Raw genomic sequence first — 16,692 nt, 5'->3', positions numbered from 1 at the left:
GTACTGCACTTAGGACCAACTCCAAACTCTTTATGTGGCCTTTATGGGCCCTACACCCCTGGTACCTGCCTGCCTTCAACCTCCCCTTCCCACCCCCTGCAGTCTCGGAGGCTCTGTGTTCTGAGACGGCTAAGCTCATTCCTCCTCGAGGCCTGCGCCTGCTGGCCCTGTTCCTCTGAGGCATTTTGATCCCCCTAAGGTGCATTGAGCTGTGTTTCCTGTTTCTACACTGTGCTCCCTGGAGGCAGCAGCCTTGGAGGCAGGAGCATCTCTTAGCGTCTACAGAGCCCTGCCTTCAGCAGGTCCTCAGCATTAATTCAGGTGCGTAGCGGTATACGCTGCTTATAACTGAAAGTGTGTCCCTTGCTCTTCAAAGATGAATTCAAAAGGAACCCCCTTTTTCTCCATTCAGCTTACAGCTCTGGAGAGACCTCGGAGGCGATGCGGATGTAGTTGTTGTCAGACACGCTGAACTTGTGGAAGAGAACCCACTCGGGCACCTTCCGGGCCACAGCGTAGCAGCAGCGGGGGTGCAGCTGCGCGACCTGCTTGTGCGTCAGCATCAGGTAGTTGCCTGAGCCGTCGACGTCCCGCGCGATCTACGAGGCGGGGTTTAAGAAGGGAGATTTTGCATTAATACGGAGATCAATACACAAGTACATTCTGTTTAAAAAGTTCCCAAGGACGTCATACAGGATAGTTACAACTAAATTTGCCACTCATGATTCCTGTTTTCAGATAAAGAAAATAAGACGTAAACATGTTTTGCCCAGAACCTGGAGATAGTGATGATGTTTTTGTTTTTTTGTTTCGGGGGGGGAAGGTAACTAGGTTTATTCAGTTATTTTAATGGAGGGAGGTGCTGGGGTTGAACCCAGGACGTGGTGCGTGCTAAGCACGTGCTCTAACCACTGAACGTGCCTGCCCCTCAGGACAGTGATGATGATGGTGACTAACCTCAGCAGTTCTGGGGCAGATGCCACAACGGCGCGGCATGTAAGTTTAGCAGCCTCAGCACAGGTTACTGTTCTGGTCAAGAAGTCAGGCCAGCGTGCTCCCTGCCGCACCGTGGGCCGTGCACTCAACTGCCAAATGCTTCACTCCTGATGTTTTATTAGCTCACTTAGCCCTCACGGTAACCCTGTGACGCAGGGCCTTACTTTCCCCTTACAGGTGAGGAAATCCATGCCAAGACACTGCTTTTCCCCAGTAAGACTGCTTGAGAATTTATGTGGAAATACCACAGTATTTCTCTTACCAAGACGTGACGAGCACACCTGTTTCTGTAACGTGCTCGGTTTAGAGGAGCTACGTTAGTCAGCCTTCGCTCTGGGGAAGAAACAAGTGGGACACGGCCTTTAACGTGAGCTCGTTCACAGCCCGGTGACACGAGGGACTGTGCCGGACGTTCAGCCAGAAAGAGAGTTTTAATAAGTTTCCCCCCAGTTAAAGATCTTTTCTCCTTTTGGACAAAGTTCACATATTCTGGCTTAGCTCTCCACTCTCTTGAGGGGAAGTATACTTAAATATTAAATCTTTAACAACATGTAAGGGTTTTTTAAATTTTATTTTAAAGTTAACAATAAAATAATCATCCTAAGTGAGGTATTTCTGACAGGATGTCCTGAATATGTGAAATTTTGTCAAGACCATACCAAAGTGGCCTTATCCATTCTTACCTGCATAAAATAACCAGACAGAAGAGCTTTCCTTATGTTCAGAGTGTTTTCCTTTGAGCCAAAAGCAGGTTCTGCATAGGGAAGCTCTATTCGCTTGATAATTTCCAAGAGCTCAGCTCGGATGACATCTGCCGTCCTGAGTGCAGAACAGTTGAGGAAGTGATCGTGACACCACTTTTCAACACAGTCTAGGCAGGAAAGAACGAGAGGCCATTGAGAGACGATCTGTCATAAGCTGAAAGAACCCAGGTCAGGAGGACACTGTATCTCTACGTCCCCTGTGCTTTCCTCTCCTAAAAAAGGGGTCACCTGAGTGAGTGGTGGGGAGGCAGCGAGGACAAGGGCCTCCGGTGGTGGCGGGACCAACTGTCCGTGGCCCCGCCAGGAAGGCAGAGGATGCTGGCTGGCAGCACCTACCCCATAGGGGCTGTGGGGGGGTTCCATGGTCCCACAACTGTGGAAGGTGCATGTTCCCAGCACTGACCAAAAGTATATCACCCTTAATCTGGCTCGTAAGAGGCAGAGGAGACTGTCTTCAGAGCAACATTCTGTCCAGTGTGTCTAAGTGAGGATGTGCATGGCCACAACATTTCATCAAACTAGGAGGGAGAAGCTTACAGTACAAACACCTCTGACCCATGAAATTATCTCACATACTATTTAATTATAAGAAAGGATTACTACTAGGGTCCTTTGGGAGTTCATCATGTTACAGTTAAGCTTACCTACCACAGCTGCAAATTTTATATTGAAATTCAGTCCCCTGGATCAGTTTGAAGTTTACTCTTTGTTGCCATCTGAAATTACTTAAGATGGAACCAGAGTTTTGCCTTGACCCAGGAGCGCACGTGACCTCAGCATCGTGGGCTGAGGACCTTCGTTGACCCTGCCCTGTCTACTCCCTCAGACCCACCTAGAGCCACAAGAGCAGGCACTTGGTCAAACGGTGTCGGCCGTCCTGCCTGTGCACCAAAGATGCCACCAAACTCCTCGTGTACTTTCTGGCTCAACTGAGAACTTTTTCTTTTCAGCCTTGAAAAACTAACTCCTTGGTCTATACAATACTGCCATTCAAACTGCTGTCATATTTTTCACTTCACTTTAAATATTTTTCACACCATCTACTTGAGCAAAGGAGGTAAAAAAGAAGAACCAAGGTGAGAATAATCCTCCTTGCAGGCAGGCTCTCTTCCTGTCTTCAGCGTCCAGCACAGGCGTTTGACAGTTTTTTCAGTTCCCTTATCTTGGGAACAGGAGTAGACCCCCCGAAGTGAGACACACCCGCGACCCCACCTCAGCTGTTCCACACGCCTTTCTACTTTTCTGGACGTCCCCTCCTCTGCCAGGCGCCGGTCAGATTCCAGATTCTTTCCAGCCGCCCTCAGCTCATCAGCCTATTCTTTACCATTACCTGGAGCTGGGTTTTTTGGGTTATTTGTCTTGTTCTGAACGCTCCATACCCTCTCCCCATCTAGTAGTGAGCAAGCCATGTTACTACCGCATGCGGCACAGCTCTTGCCTGGGGGGGCGCTCAGAGTCCCTTGGACCTGGGAGGGCCGGAGCTGGACCGTGCAGGTTGGTCTGTCTACCATTTCGTGTCCCAGGCAAGCTCGCCCTGAAGGCTGGCCGGGCCGGGGGCTGGCGTCTGTGGGTGCAGGCCCGCCCCTGTGGGTGCCACGGCTCCGGGGACAGGAGGCCTGAGTTTCTGCCGCTCGGGGGAAATCTGTGGGCACACGGGGTTCAAGTGACCAGTGGGGCTTGGGGAAAAGGGTGTCTGCTGAATAACCACTCAGCCTTATTTGGGGAAGCAAGGGTGGAATTAGGAGGTCATTTCTGGGCATGACAAGCATGAACTTACGGTCACTGGTGGAACTCAGAGCTGTGTCTTGGTAGGCCTTGTAAATGTTGATGAGCGTGAAGTGATCTCCTTCAGGGTGTAAAAACGTCTTCCAGCAAGTCAAGGCAGCCTCCTCCGCTCCACGAGGCAAGTGCGAAAAGCAGTCAGGAGCTTCAAGACGCAGAAGGTCACAAGGTCAGCAATAATAATAACAACAGCAGGCAGAGGGCGGCTCACTGCGCGCAGGCCTCCCGTCTCACTCTGTAAACACTACGTCACCCTCATTCCCTCAGAAAGCAGAGGGGCTCGGCGTGAGCTGTCGCTCTGCGCTCCTCCTCGTGCTGGTCTGCTTTTCTCAGGTCTGCTCAGGGCAGCTGACACCGGGCTTGTATTAAGCGGGACAGGGGGCCCCAGGTGCTCAGGGGCCCCGGCACAGGGACAGGATAACTCAAGTCCTCGTGCAGCGCAGCCTGTGGTTTGTTCTGCCAGTAAAAGAATCGATGAAAACACACAAACCAAGATGAATGAGGGGGCAGGAAACACAGCCACTCGGGGAAGAGCACTTCCAGGGACAGCGTCTCGGTGTGCACCGACTGCTGCGGCAGAAGCAGGCGTGGCAGGCTCCCGCCTGTCTGATTAAGAAAGTCACTGGATGCTGATTTTCTACCTTTTTCATCTATTAGAACATTTCATTATCATTTCACATGGATCTCATTTAAATCTGTACCTGCTGCAGATTCATGGTACAAAAGAGCAGCCCTGAAGGAATACCTGTTACCATGGCAGCGATTGTCAGCATTTCATCTACACAGTCGAACTCGCAGGACGCTAAGATGGACTTGGAGAGTTGTGGGTCAAGGGGGAACTCTGACATGATGATTCCAAATTCAGAAAGATTTCCATCATTGTCCAGCGCTGCCAGATAATCTAAGTCTTCTAAAGCCTGCATCAAACTTTCCGGTGCTAGGAAAGAAAAAATTAATAATCAGAAAGTCTCACACAACCAAGATGAGTAACAGGTACTGGATTTTCCCACACAAAATTGTGAACAAAATACATGAAGCAATAGTTTGCAAGACGGTATCAGGCAACAGAGGACAGTGATTCTTGAGAGGGGGCCCTACGAGGTGAGCCCTAGGAAGAGCTTCCAGGCTGGGCGGAGGGAGGGGGACCCAGGTGGAGAGTGCCAGGCTGCCTGAATTACGAAGATGGTGCCGAGGGTCGAGGGAGACTAAGGCGGCCGGAGCGTGCAAGCTGCAGTGCCTGAGAGGAGAGAGCTGCACAGAGAGAGGACTCAGACCTACCAGCGTCCCCTCCACCAGTCAGCAGAGCCCATGGGAGACACCACCCCAGGCCAGAGAAAGAACCATCCAGAGGAACGGAGGGTCAGTGCCCGGTGCTCACACAGGATCTAGGCTATGCCTGTTTCCACCAGCCAGCCTGCAAAACCTCAGGATGCGTGGAGCTCTGCAGGGCAAACAGACGAGAACTACACCCCAAATACGCACTGTCCAGGGCCAGCCAACTAACCCTAAAACAAGACCTGGAAGAGTTATGCTGCATCCCAGGACAAAGCTCAAGAACACTCGTAGGAATACAAGACATCCAGTAACAAATGCAGACAAATCTACACTGTCTACCATTCAATAAAACTTACGAGGCATGAAAAGCAGGAAAATACAAGCCCATGATAAAGAGAAAAACAAATCAATCAGAACCGACCCAGAACGCACAGATGACAGGAGCAGTAGACAAGGATGCTAAGAGAGTTATTTGCCAGTGCAAATAAGGACCAGAAGCTCATTTTCTCCATCCCTTTAAAGTTTATATAACATCAGTAATGGTGTAGTATTTATTATATACGCTTAATATCCACCTAAAAAGACAAATCCATTTATTCAAAGTGAGGTATTCTCCTTGCCCTAGCAAATTAAAGTTGTATTAAAATGAATACTTGGGGTTTTCACCAGGCCCCCCAAAGAAGCAAATCACATAGTGTAAAGCTGCTGTATCGTTCTACCCGCGAAACTGAAGGACTGATGAGCCACTGAGCTGCTTTCATTCGTCTCACTTCCGACGTGTGCACGGCAGGTGGGAGACGAAGACCGCGGGGACCTCAGCAGCAGTTTAACTGAGTTTATCTGGGAGCTCAAAGTAACAAACAGTAAACAGTTACTTATTTGCCAACCAAACTTTGACCACTAAGCTGTTTGTCAAAATTTCAGGCAAACTGTGTAACTAAAAAGCCAGTCACAAATTCAGATTTGATAAAATCCCCAATTCCAATCAGGAGACATGGAGATGCTGGGAGGAGCCACCACTGTGGGGCGCGACAGTTCCCCGCATCTCCAGCCCTCTTGCTGGAGAAGAGCCGAGCAAGTCACAGGCATGATCTCGCCTCCGACGTGTGACCCGCAAGCCTGAGACCAGTTACTGGGAAAAGCGAGGGTCAGGGCTGGGGGTGCAGGCAGGCTGCAGAGGCCAGGCACCCGCTGGAGGACACAGCTTTCACCCCCACCTGGGAGGAAGGAGGCTTGACTTCCCTGTTGTTTTTTATTTCTCTCATCAAGATTTAAAACTGAGAAGAGCATGGCCTCCAGGGGATTCTGTTCCTGGGGTCTGACCCCTTGGTCCCTCCTGGGCACTTGCAGGAGCGCGGGCGGACTTCTCGTTCATTCTCAGAGACCCTGGCAAGGATGAGACCTTGAGAAGTCACAGTCCCGGGAGGTAAACAGATGGGCTATTTAGAAAAAACGTCCGAGAGTTCCATCAGTGAGCCATGAAATCAAAAGTGACAGCTGACCCGCTGGAGAAGGTGCAAGAAACAGCAAGAGAAATAAGCACCTCGGATTGAACAGAGTGAGAGCGGGCTGGGGGCACAAACTTAATTACTGAAAGCTGCTTAGAAACCAATTTCAATAAATCAGCGAAGCTGCTGCATTGTAAGTTATAGGATCCTTGGCAATTGTCCCTGTAAGCATCTGGCTTCACAGACCGCCTCTGTCCCCAGAGGGCACCTGCTCCGCAGTTTTATGCCCTGGAGCCGAGCTGCCGCACACAGGATTACTATCAGAAATAACTTCATGATTCTGCTCTTGGTCCTAATGCCAGGCTAAGAGAAGAAGTTCTTGGGGTCTTACGATATTAGAAAGAACAAGATGACGAATGCAGATTATGCAGGTGAAGGAACAACAATAAGTAACTGGATAGGACTTATGAATAACACATTCTGCATTTTAAGACATCTCCCCAGCGTGGCCCATAAAATTGTCTTAGATAAAAGCAGAAGGGTTTAGATGAGGGTTCTTTATGGCAGTGCTGTTTCAGTGTAATCCACGGCAAATAATGCAAACAAATGAAATGTAAATGCTTTAGTGCGAGGCCGCTCCTTTACAGCAGCGCAGAATCACACTGCTTTATTCTGAAGGCAATTTCAGTATGAACGAACATTTTTCTCAGGCTTTACTGCCAAAGGCAGCCGCACTCCCTGTCGGGTAGCTCGCTGCGAGGTCACACGCCTCCCCCACTGCCATCACTCAAAGTAACTTGAGGGGCTACTGTCACAGTACTTCTCTCTGGTTCCGTCTGCTCTTTTTCCATGGAACCCCAAATGTCAGGCGCCAACAATGAATCTGCGTTTTCCTTCCGTGGCGTCTGCAGAAAGGCTGCTCACAGACGAAGAGGTCGTCAATCTGTAACGAGGGTCTACGTCCACCAGCCAGAGGAAGGGACTGACCCGGTGCTGAGTCTAAGCAAGAGCACTGGTCAGATGAGTCCAAGGCTGAGCTGTGTCATTTCCAGAATGACCGCCTCACATGGCATGATTCCTAAGGCCTTGAAATGGGTGCCAAAATCTTAGACGTGAAGTAGTAGGAATCAGGTTGCTCCCCTCTGCCTCACAGGGACACCCACTCGGGCACTCAGCAGGGGAGAGCGAGCGGAGACGCACAGAGACGAGAAATGGCCCCAGTGCTGCTCAGGCCTCTGTTCTTAGGTGTCCCTGAGGCACTGCCACACTCTCGTCCTGAATTTTGTAAGAAACCCCAATTCCTTATCAAAACGCACCTCTGCTTGTGCCAGTGAGTCGCATTAGTGGTGCTCACGTCCAGAAGAACACACACGCGGAACAGACACACGCACACATGCAGGCGGATGCAGAGAAACGGAGTGAGCGCTTGAGAGGGCGGAGGCAGAAAATGAAGCTCCTGGTCTTGACTGGTTTGAGCACTGGGGCTTGGGCACTGTGCACACGGAAGTAAGGAGCCCACAGAGGGGAGAAATGAAGGATCCACAGAGAGTGCTGGTGTGACGGTGTGGATGCTACAGAGTAAGCTTGGCTCTGGAGAGGAGAGGAGGAGAGGCTCCTGTTTCACTTAATTTCACCAGGACACGCTCAGGCACGCTGGCATGTGCCCGGCTCCCGCCCTACTCGGTACAGTGGGCGCCCGTGCGTAAATAACCTCACTTGGACCTTAGTCACCCCGTCACCCAAGAGGGCAGGTTACAGGTGAGGAAGAGGTAAGTGACCTGCCAAGGCCACAGTGCTGAGCAGTCTGTTTCCTCGGCTGTAAAATGAGGACCTGAACCCTTTCCACCTGCAGTCTCTGTTCTAACTGGCGTGCAGTCGGCACAGCCGCCGCTGGACCCGCGTCTCCCGGCTGCAGGTCGGCCACCCGGCTGTCACGTGCTGTGGCTGTCACGTCATCCGGTGTTGCCTCCCAAGACCCGGGGATCAGTAGCTGTTTCCCGCACCATTAAACTGCCCTTTGAAGGATCTCCTGCAGCTCGGGGCCGACGAGCCTCCTGTCTCAGCCAGCGCTCAGGCAGGAGCTACCAGGGGACGACAGCTAGTGTTTACTATGTGCAAGTCACACAGGGCCCGCGAGTGCTTACGAATTCATCTTAAGTCTATGAAGGAATTACGTGGAGCATCTCATGCTCAGATGAAGACACCGAGGCACTGAGAGGGAAGATCCCGCGCCTCACGGACTGTGAGGGCCGGGGCTGCAGCGTGGGCAGTCCGCCCCGAGCCCGAGCTGGCTGGCGGAGTCCCCTCCGATGAGGCCGAGGGCAGCCCCGTTTCTGTCCCTCACCAGCGGAATGAAGAACAGTGTCCCCTTTCACCCTCCAGCACCCAGGCCTGACAGATAAATCGCGTGGTCACCGGACCTGGGAAGAGCCTGATGGGTGTCACGGGCTGACAGGGCTTCCTTTCTGTGCCTTTAAAAATCTCTCCCAGGTTTCCTTTGCATTCTGAAAACTGTCTTCCTCCATCGCTCCCAAGATCTCATACTGGCTCTTGAGAGGTTCTGGCGTATTTGTGCCTCTTTTTCACACCCCTCCTCCACCGTCTGAATGTAACAAAAAGCTGAGCGGCCTTTGACAGACAACCACGTGACCTTAATTAACTGAGAAACAGCCCAGGCCTCTCGGGGCTGTTGGTGGGGTGGCCAGCAGCAGGCTCCCTGCGGCGGACAGAGAGACGAGGCTCAGCAGCCAGGCTGCTTCTGAGGGGCCACGATGTGGGGACAAGTCCGCAGCCCACGTCCCCTCTGGCTCCTGGTGTGGTCAACAGACCCGCACAAGGTTCCGACTCACTGACTGGTGAACCCTGTGAAATGCCTGCCCCGTCGCCACAGATCAAGCCACTGGAGAATCTTCACCGCCTCCTTTCGCAGCTCCGACTTCATTCTGTCCTGGCCTCCTTCTCCATCTTTGCGAGGCCTCTGTCTTACCCCAAATGCCACGTCTGGCAAGTCTGTGTTGGACCTCATTTTTCACCGATCATTCCAAAGCCAGTCGTCAGCTGCCACCAAAATGAGCTGAGTCCAGATACTAAGATGACATCTGCTCTTGTACATTTCGGCTAGTTTGTCCCCAAATTTCTGTCCAGGCTCCACTGCCCTCCCAGAGGGGAAGCGTGTGGGACCCCCAAAGTGGTCAGCTGGTCCTGAGCTTGCTGACCAGATCAACGGTGACTGCATTGCTCAGGATGGAGGTTAGTCCTCAGCACCAGGGAAGAAAAAAATAATGGATTTTTTTTTAAAGAGATTTATATCAAGGGAATTCGATGAATAGCCTCGTTACACCAAATCCACTTCCCACGGCTCGTGGGTCCTGAGGAGGCGGCAGGTCTGCTGCATCTGCGTATTTCATTTACACGCCGCGTTCAATGCAGCAGCTGCAAGCATCATCTTTTTTTTCCTTCCAAAATGATGAGTCAGAGTTAATCCACAGTTATGTTTTCCCCAAGCACAGCAGAAAACAGTTATGTGCCTACTGTCGGGAGACAAAAATAAGTTGTCACCCTCACCCTTTTGTCCTGTTATTAGGGCTGAGGCTCATGGAGTGAGCAGAGATGCCGAGGGCGAGCACTGAGGGACAAGTGGCTTCTGCTCTGCTGCGGGCTGCTGTTTGCTTTTTAAAGTCTTTGACATCACAAGGCCTGCTTTTTTCTCTCTCCATGACTAGTCAGTCCACCAAATAACTATCATGAACAAGAAGATGCTCAGGGAATCGACATGGTGGTTCTTGGGCTTCAGAGGTGAGCAATTTTCAAAAATGAAACATGTTTCTTCAGGGGATGGCCTCTGGAGTGATGGCTGTGACTGGTCTACGACAGAAGCCAAACCATCTGAAGCCCCAGGGTCACTGGAGAAAGACGTTGAGAATGGATGCAAGGGACAGATGCTCGCCTTCTAGATGCCCTTTCCTTAGGAACCAGAGTGAAAGCCAAGAGCAGGGTGGCTTCGCTGCTGGCAAGTTAAGGGACCGTGGCTACTGGAACACGGCCGCGGCATTTCCCAGCCTGTCCCGGCCAGACCACCCACGCCCCCAGGTCCCCAGCTTGGCCCCTTTCTCACTTGCCTCAACCCCTGTCACTCCAGCAACTGCTACAGAAGAAAAATGTACTGAATCTGAGTATGCCAAGTATGTTTTACAACCTCAGATCACAGGCTATGACCATCTTTTCCCTCAGAGCCACCTTGAGACACAATTATCACTAAGATTCACTCCTTCCACTAGTTAGGAAGGGGTGGGGCTTAAAGATCCTTTTCTCAGGTGGGGAAACGCTGTGCCAGGCCACGTTGGCTGACATCTGCAGAGGCAGACACTAGGCTGGGGACTGCTTGGCCGTTACCCAGGTGATGTGCTCCCAGGAACCCAAACGCCAATGTCTTCACATGTGCATTCGATCGAGGCTTCTTTTCCCTGCATGCTCTGAGCTTCTGCTGCAGAGCAGTAGCCCGTGACCCTTTTCCTGCAGGAACAGACGGCTACAGAGGAAGATCCATTTTAGACAGTGCTCACCGGGGTCCTTTTCCTTTTAGAGATTCTACTGCTTCTTTAGGGAAGTCTGTTGAAAATGTAAGATTCCAAAGGGTTCCCAAAAGTAATGGATTTTCCAAAGTGTTTACTGGGAGAGTTTCAACATAAAACTCCCTGAGGTTCTAGGGAAGGACTCAGCACTGCTGAAGGGCACAAGCTACCTGTCGGGACCTCCAGACGGGGAACCGGCAGGCGATGCTGAGGTCCCGGAGCCTCCTGTGCGGCTCCTGGGGGCCGGCGGGGCCGCGTCTCGGGCTGTGCTCTTCGTGTAACGACAAACCGTCTCCACAGCCTAGTTCCTTGTCTGCCGTTTTATGTCAAAGGTTAGCATTCTTAGGGCCTTCTTCTTACTTAACCTACTCCGAATCCCATGGGTTATCTTAAGAAATATTTGAGAAAGAGTAACTCTAATACAACCTGTATTTCTCAAGGGCTTATAAATCTTATTGGTACCACTGGAAAAAATGGCTGAAAAATACAGGAATTGAGACATAGCACTGCAAAACAGCAGAAGGCGTCCCGTTTCCATTTTATGTACACTCTGCTTAGAGGGTCTTTTGGCTGACTGCTCTCTCTTGTGCAAATTCGATAAAGGCCACGGATATCGTAACACTAAGGTTAATACATTGCCAATCACCTCCTTTGATAAACATACTGAAAAATTTAACCATGGGCCTTAAAGTATGGAAAAAAGGAAGGAAGTTGTTTTTACTGAAGCACAAGCGAAAACTAGAGTATCAACTGAAGGGCAGTCAGCACTTCAAGTCAGAAACTTTTCTATGGGGCCCCAAATACCCTCTCAGTTTCAGCGAAGTTAAGCTGCGGGTCAGGGCACAAAGCAGCAGGTGCCGAGGCAAACAGGGCTGGATCTGGGCAGCAGGAGGGGGCACGGCTCTGGCGGCCCCCTCCCACGCAGGAGCCGCTCCCCTAGAGCTTCCTCAGCCTCTTGTTCAGCATTCTGGTGGTTTCCACCCGAGCAGCCGGCTGCAGGGGCAGCAAAGTTCCCGACAAGGTCTGACATTAGACAGGAGAAAGCCAGCATCTCTCCGGTGACGAGGGCCTTCCTCAGTGACCTCTGATGTGAGGAGACCCCCAACGAGAAAGGTGTTCAGACTGTAAACATAAAGCCTCAGTCCCAAGCCTAAAAACGGCACCCACTTCATGTAAAAGTCTGACCTTAATTAAAAGCAGTGAACTTCTAGTAGGTTTTCTTCAGGTGATCGTATGATTCATGAGGAAGGGTCATCTGCCTACAAATGTTCCCACCATGAAACTAACGCTGCCAAGAATTCGACCTCTACCTTCTGGCCTCTTTGGCCTTAGACTTCCGTTCTCCACCATCCCTCCTGTTCCTACTGGCCCGGTCCAGGCTCTCTATGTTCCAGTGTCCAATGGCAGACAATTTCCAGCATCAGCGTCCTAATTTTTAATTACCTTAGAGAATGTTTACTTCTAATGGGGACAGTGCTTCGGTGCAAACCAAGTCCCCACGCTGGCCTGCACTGCAAGTGCCACCTGCCCCTAGGACGGGGAGGGTGACAGGTGGGCAGGCAGGGCGCAGCCAGGCGGCCTGTGGACGCGGAGCACAAAGCTACCTGGTCTGTTCATGAAGTCACAGCGGCCTAAGCCCGCGATGTCTATTCTCTTCATAAAAAGCACCATGCTGGTTAGGTTGGCTTCCTGCATTTCTGCCGGCTTAAGTGGCCGCATGTCTTTGGAGGCAAATTCTTCAGAGTACAGACAGAAGAGTTTTCCTAGAAGAAACCAGGAAAGTGGTTTTAATGTTTCTGTGTTGCCTCCAGACCAGAATGTACGCCAGCTAGTTTTTTGTCCACGGTGCTACCTGAGGAAGATGAACCAAGAATCTGCTTGCGTATCTCTGCTTGGCTTTGGCTGATGGGCTGCGTGACGAGTGAGTTTGCTCTGATTCTAGGGTTGTACACCTTTAAATGGAAAGACAGCATCTTTAGCAACAGATCACTCAAGATTTAGCAGCCTCGCTGGCCCTGAAGTGACAGCTGTTCGCAGCACTTTACTTCCTGAAATGCTCTGCTACAGACTCGTTTCCTTTGTGCAATGTTTATTATTGTTTCACTTGCCTTGAGATGGAAACTGCGAGGGCTCTGATAAATGGATTTAAAGGTTGTTTGCTCCCATTGTTGCTTCAATAAATAAGAGACCTCTGTATCACCTGCTGAAATACTAAATGCCACTTCTCAAAGCACTACACTGCTGAATGATGACAGATACTCATGTGCCATGTGGAGAAAAGGATGACCACCTGACAGCGATGCGTTTCCTCAAGGCTCTAGCCAGACTGACTGTGGCCTCAGAGGTCTCACCTTTGTAACATCTGATGAGCTTGTCCAGTCATCTCAGCTAATACAAACACTGCAGATGGCACTCGCAGTGAGCTTTCTTATGTGTAGTTTAAAGGTAAGTAACAGCCCTGGGTTCTCTGAATGGTGGGCTAATTCAATAAGAGCAACCCAGACTGGTTCCAAGGGAGCCTCCCTAACGGCTGGAACTGCTCTGTCAGAGTCATCAGGGAACTGAGGAGATGCATGGTCTCCTGGAGGGATGAGAGCCACACAGCATCTAGTGATGGCGGATGGGTCAGTATCTAACTAGGTTCTTTTCCATTTAAATGCTGTGATACCTCAGGTCCCAGTGTCTTTAAGAGTTTAAGATATCCTGCTTCCATTTTTCCTCATTTTTTATTTTAAGAAAGTGATAAAAATATCTATATATTTTGAAAAATTTAGGATGGAGTTTTATCAAGTCTACTACAAAGTCAAAATTTGCTAAAATTAAAGTCAGTGTACTTGAAACTAATTTCTAGTAAATTACCTGGGAGAAGATGCTAATTACGTTGATAAAAGGGCTGCCAAAAACACCCGGGAGATGTACAGAGGAAGAGATTAGTTTAAGAGTCAAATAATTTGCTTTACTAGTTGTCTTTCCTTAAAAACTTTTCCCCTGGTATCTCAGTCAAATTAATTTGTTTCCAGACTACCAACCTGCCTGAAAGGCAGTGACGTGTGATCAAGACTTCTGTTACTGGAGGTGACAGTCCTTCTTTGCAAACAAGACCAAATACAGAGAAATTCCAAGATCATATAGTTCAACCTCACTTTTGGGTCAACAAAATAGTAGGAACCCAAGACAATGATCAGCGGTCTATTCAACTACTTGATGATAATTACCTTTCTTCTCTCCATACCCACATCAATAACAAATTTGACCGTGTTGCTCCAGATCAAAGATTCTCCAGAGCTGGCAGTTAACACCACTCTTCTCTGATAAATTTGGCATCTTTTTTCTGTTTCATCACTTGGCTTGAACAATGCACATTTCTCTTTTGGATACAAAGGAACAACCACCAGCTCTCCGAGATCTGGGTTTAAGTCAGACCCCTCTTGACAAACAATTTCATAGGCTTTTTCAATATCCTGAAGTAAAAGAATAACATCATCCCATGAGAATAAAGTACATTACAAACAACTTCACTACTTTAAAGAGAGATGTCCAAATTATCTAAAACTATAGGCGAAGCCGCGTAATGTAAACAAGGAAAGGAATGCCTGTGTTGTTGCCTATGGGTATTGTTAAATACAGAAACACGTGACCGCATAAGAACATTTCTTTGCGGAAGTTAAACACAATTTTTTTTTACATTTTTTAAATTGAGTTATAGTCAAAGTTAAACACAATTTATAAACAACTTCACTGATTTTAGTCCCAAATGGTTTTCCTCTTGTGAAATGCACTATCTTTGCCTTTATGCATTTACCCTGCTATTTTTCTAGCTTGATGCAATTTCTCATATCTGTTAACAATGACAGGTAAACAAAAGTTATTCTCACACCGGTGATGATGCATCACTGTGCTTTAATGGTGGCAGAACTAAGAACTGTAAGCCAATCTCTAGATTTCCAATAAAAGCATACATACACACACATTCCACAATCGGGCTCTCTAATCTGGGTCATTCTGAAAATGACTGTTACCTGCTAGCACTTTGAAATAGCAGAAATGCAATGAAGTAGGTGGAAATGGTCACTGCCATTTCTCTTTGCAAGATTCAGAAATTCAGAACTACCCTTTTAAAGCATTTCATGGTCAAATATATTTTTTAAAAAAGTAAAATTATTTTCCCAAAAACTACAAACAAGTAAGTATATTGGTGTATATTTGAGCAAAAGGCAAGGCATTTTAGCCAATAATTTTCTATCTCGAATCACAACCAGATTTTTAGTGCCTCAAATAAAAAAGATGTCAATGTTATTCTTACACCTTTTAACTTGTTTCCAAAATTTCTACCTTCTTCAGGTCTAACAAACTACCAGATGGAAGAAGCCCCATTTCGTTTCATTAGATACATTAGATTTCACTAAAAATCTGAATGAAAAAGATGATCTCCCATGACCATTATTGTTCTCAGACTGAGTCCACTTCCCAGTGCTCCGGCCCACTCCTTCTGTCCACACCACTTGTCGGGTGGGCTTGAACTAACTCAAGGGTTTTGCAGGTGAACAGATCTGCCTAGAGAAGTAGCAAGACCTGGGGGGAGCTCTCTGAAGGTTACCCCTGAGCTGCTGAGAGGTGCCCGGGACACGGGCAGAGGCCGCTCGTCGGGGCCCACATACAGTTACTCGGGTGCCCTCTCCTGCTCACGCCACCCTTCCCTGCACAGTTGGTTTACTTGGGGCAGATTTTTTTTTTAACTAAGCAAAGACGAGGGCTATTGACCATAATGAATGAACAGTTGCCAATTGGGATAATCAGAACAAAACTATTTCTTTCGATATTTATAATTCTAATCAATTCATCATTTGATGTGAGGACATCTTAGAAATTTCCAAGGAAGCGAACAGGCATGTGGGCTGCGTCTCCGAGCACCGGCTCGCGTGCAGCCTCCGGGACACTCACACCCCCTCCCAGGCGCGGCCTCCGCACCCTCAGTGGCCAACCTGCATCTGGAAAAGGCCGCTTAATTCCAGCAGCCCACTCACCAACTTCCAATCAAAACAAACCTTCAAACTGCACTGAATATTTCTCTTATTCTCTTAGAAGTTGGGCCACTCATTTTTTATTTGCTTCTAGTTGCTGGTTGCTAAAACCTTTTAGCTGTAGGTGGTTCATTTTGAATTTTGTTTCAAATGGGGGGAAAAAGAATTTTAAAGATCTTGAAAAGGAAAAAAGCAGAACACAATAGAAACAGATATTGTATACAGTTTGGACATCTCAAGCTCAGCTGATAGAGGGCTTTGAGGCCATAATCCGCAGAATTTAAAAAATGTTTAAAATATTCATCAGTGCTTCCAATCATCTACTCATTTCCTTCTTCGACAGCATGTGCAGAGCTTTACACATGTGAGACTGTCCTACAATTACCTGCGGAGCTATGCACTGAAGGAAGATAGCGCACAGATGTCTAGCCCCCAGATTAAAGCCCACAACTAGACAGAACGTTTCCAGGAAAACCTTCAGCCTAAGAGCACCTGCCTTGTGATGGCTTCAAGGTGCACAATGATCTTGCTAGATAATACCGTAAATCTTCATTTGTTTTCTATTTATCACACTTTTTTTTTCGGGTTAAAAGATGGTTAAGTGTTAAGTAACAACACGCTGTAAACATGCAAGTCTCCAAGTCTCAAAAGTAAGTGCAAGACACAGGGCAGCACGCAGCTCACAGGTATGAATTCACAGCAGGTGAGATGCTAAGCAAGCAAAGCGAAAACATGAGGCGCCTCCTGTTCACCAAACAAAATGAGTGATTTCTTCAATTTAAATGTATTTAAAAAAATTTTTTTTTTCTTTTCTTCCTCTATTTTTTCTTTTTAA

General features: G+C 48.6%; 1 protein-coding gene across 2 annotated transcripts in view; it reads right to left on the bottom strand.

The window, feature by feature from the left end:
* The window catches only part of DHX32 (DEAH-box helicase 32 (putative)), a 35,783-nt gene that overhangs the window by 1,145 nt on the left and 17,946 nt on the right, over nt 1–16,692 (bottom strand). For both annotated transcript variants that reach the window (XM_074373407.1, XM_074373408.1), the window contains 7 exons: nt 14,052–14,297; nt 12,689–12,788; nt 12,441–12,599; nt 4,288–4,479; nt 3,538–3,687; nt 1,680–1,867; nt 418–599 (listed from right to left, as the gene is read on the bottom strand). In XM_074373407.1, coding sequence (XP_074229508.1) covers nt 418–599; nt 1,680–1,867; nt 3,538–3,687; nt 4,288–4,479; nt 12,441–12,599; nt 12,689–12,788; nt 14,052–14,297 — 1,217 coding nt within the window. The remainder of the gene's footprint in view (nt 1–417; nt 600–1,679; nt 1,868–3,537; nt 3,688–4,287; nt 4,480–12,440; nt 12,600–12,688; nt 12,789–14,051; nt 14,298–16,692) is intronic.

The sequence above is a fragment of the Camelus bactrianus genome, chromosome 11 (assembly GCF_048773025.1).
Source record: "Camelus bactrianus isolate YW-2024 breed Bactrian camel chromosome 11, ASM4877302v1, whole genome shotgun sequence".
Taxonomy (NCBI): domain Eukaryota; kingdom Metazoa; phylum Chordata; class Mammalia; order Artiodactyla; family Camelidae; genus Camelus; species Camelus bactrianus.
The sequence above is the reverse complement of the archived record's forward strand: the minus strand, read 5'-3'. Positions and strand labels throughout refer to the sequence as shown.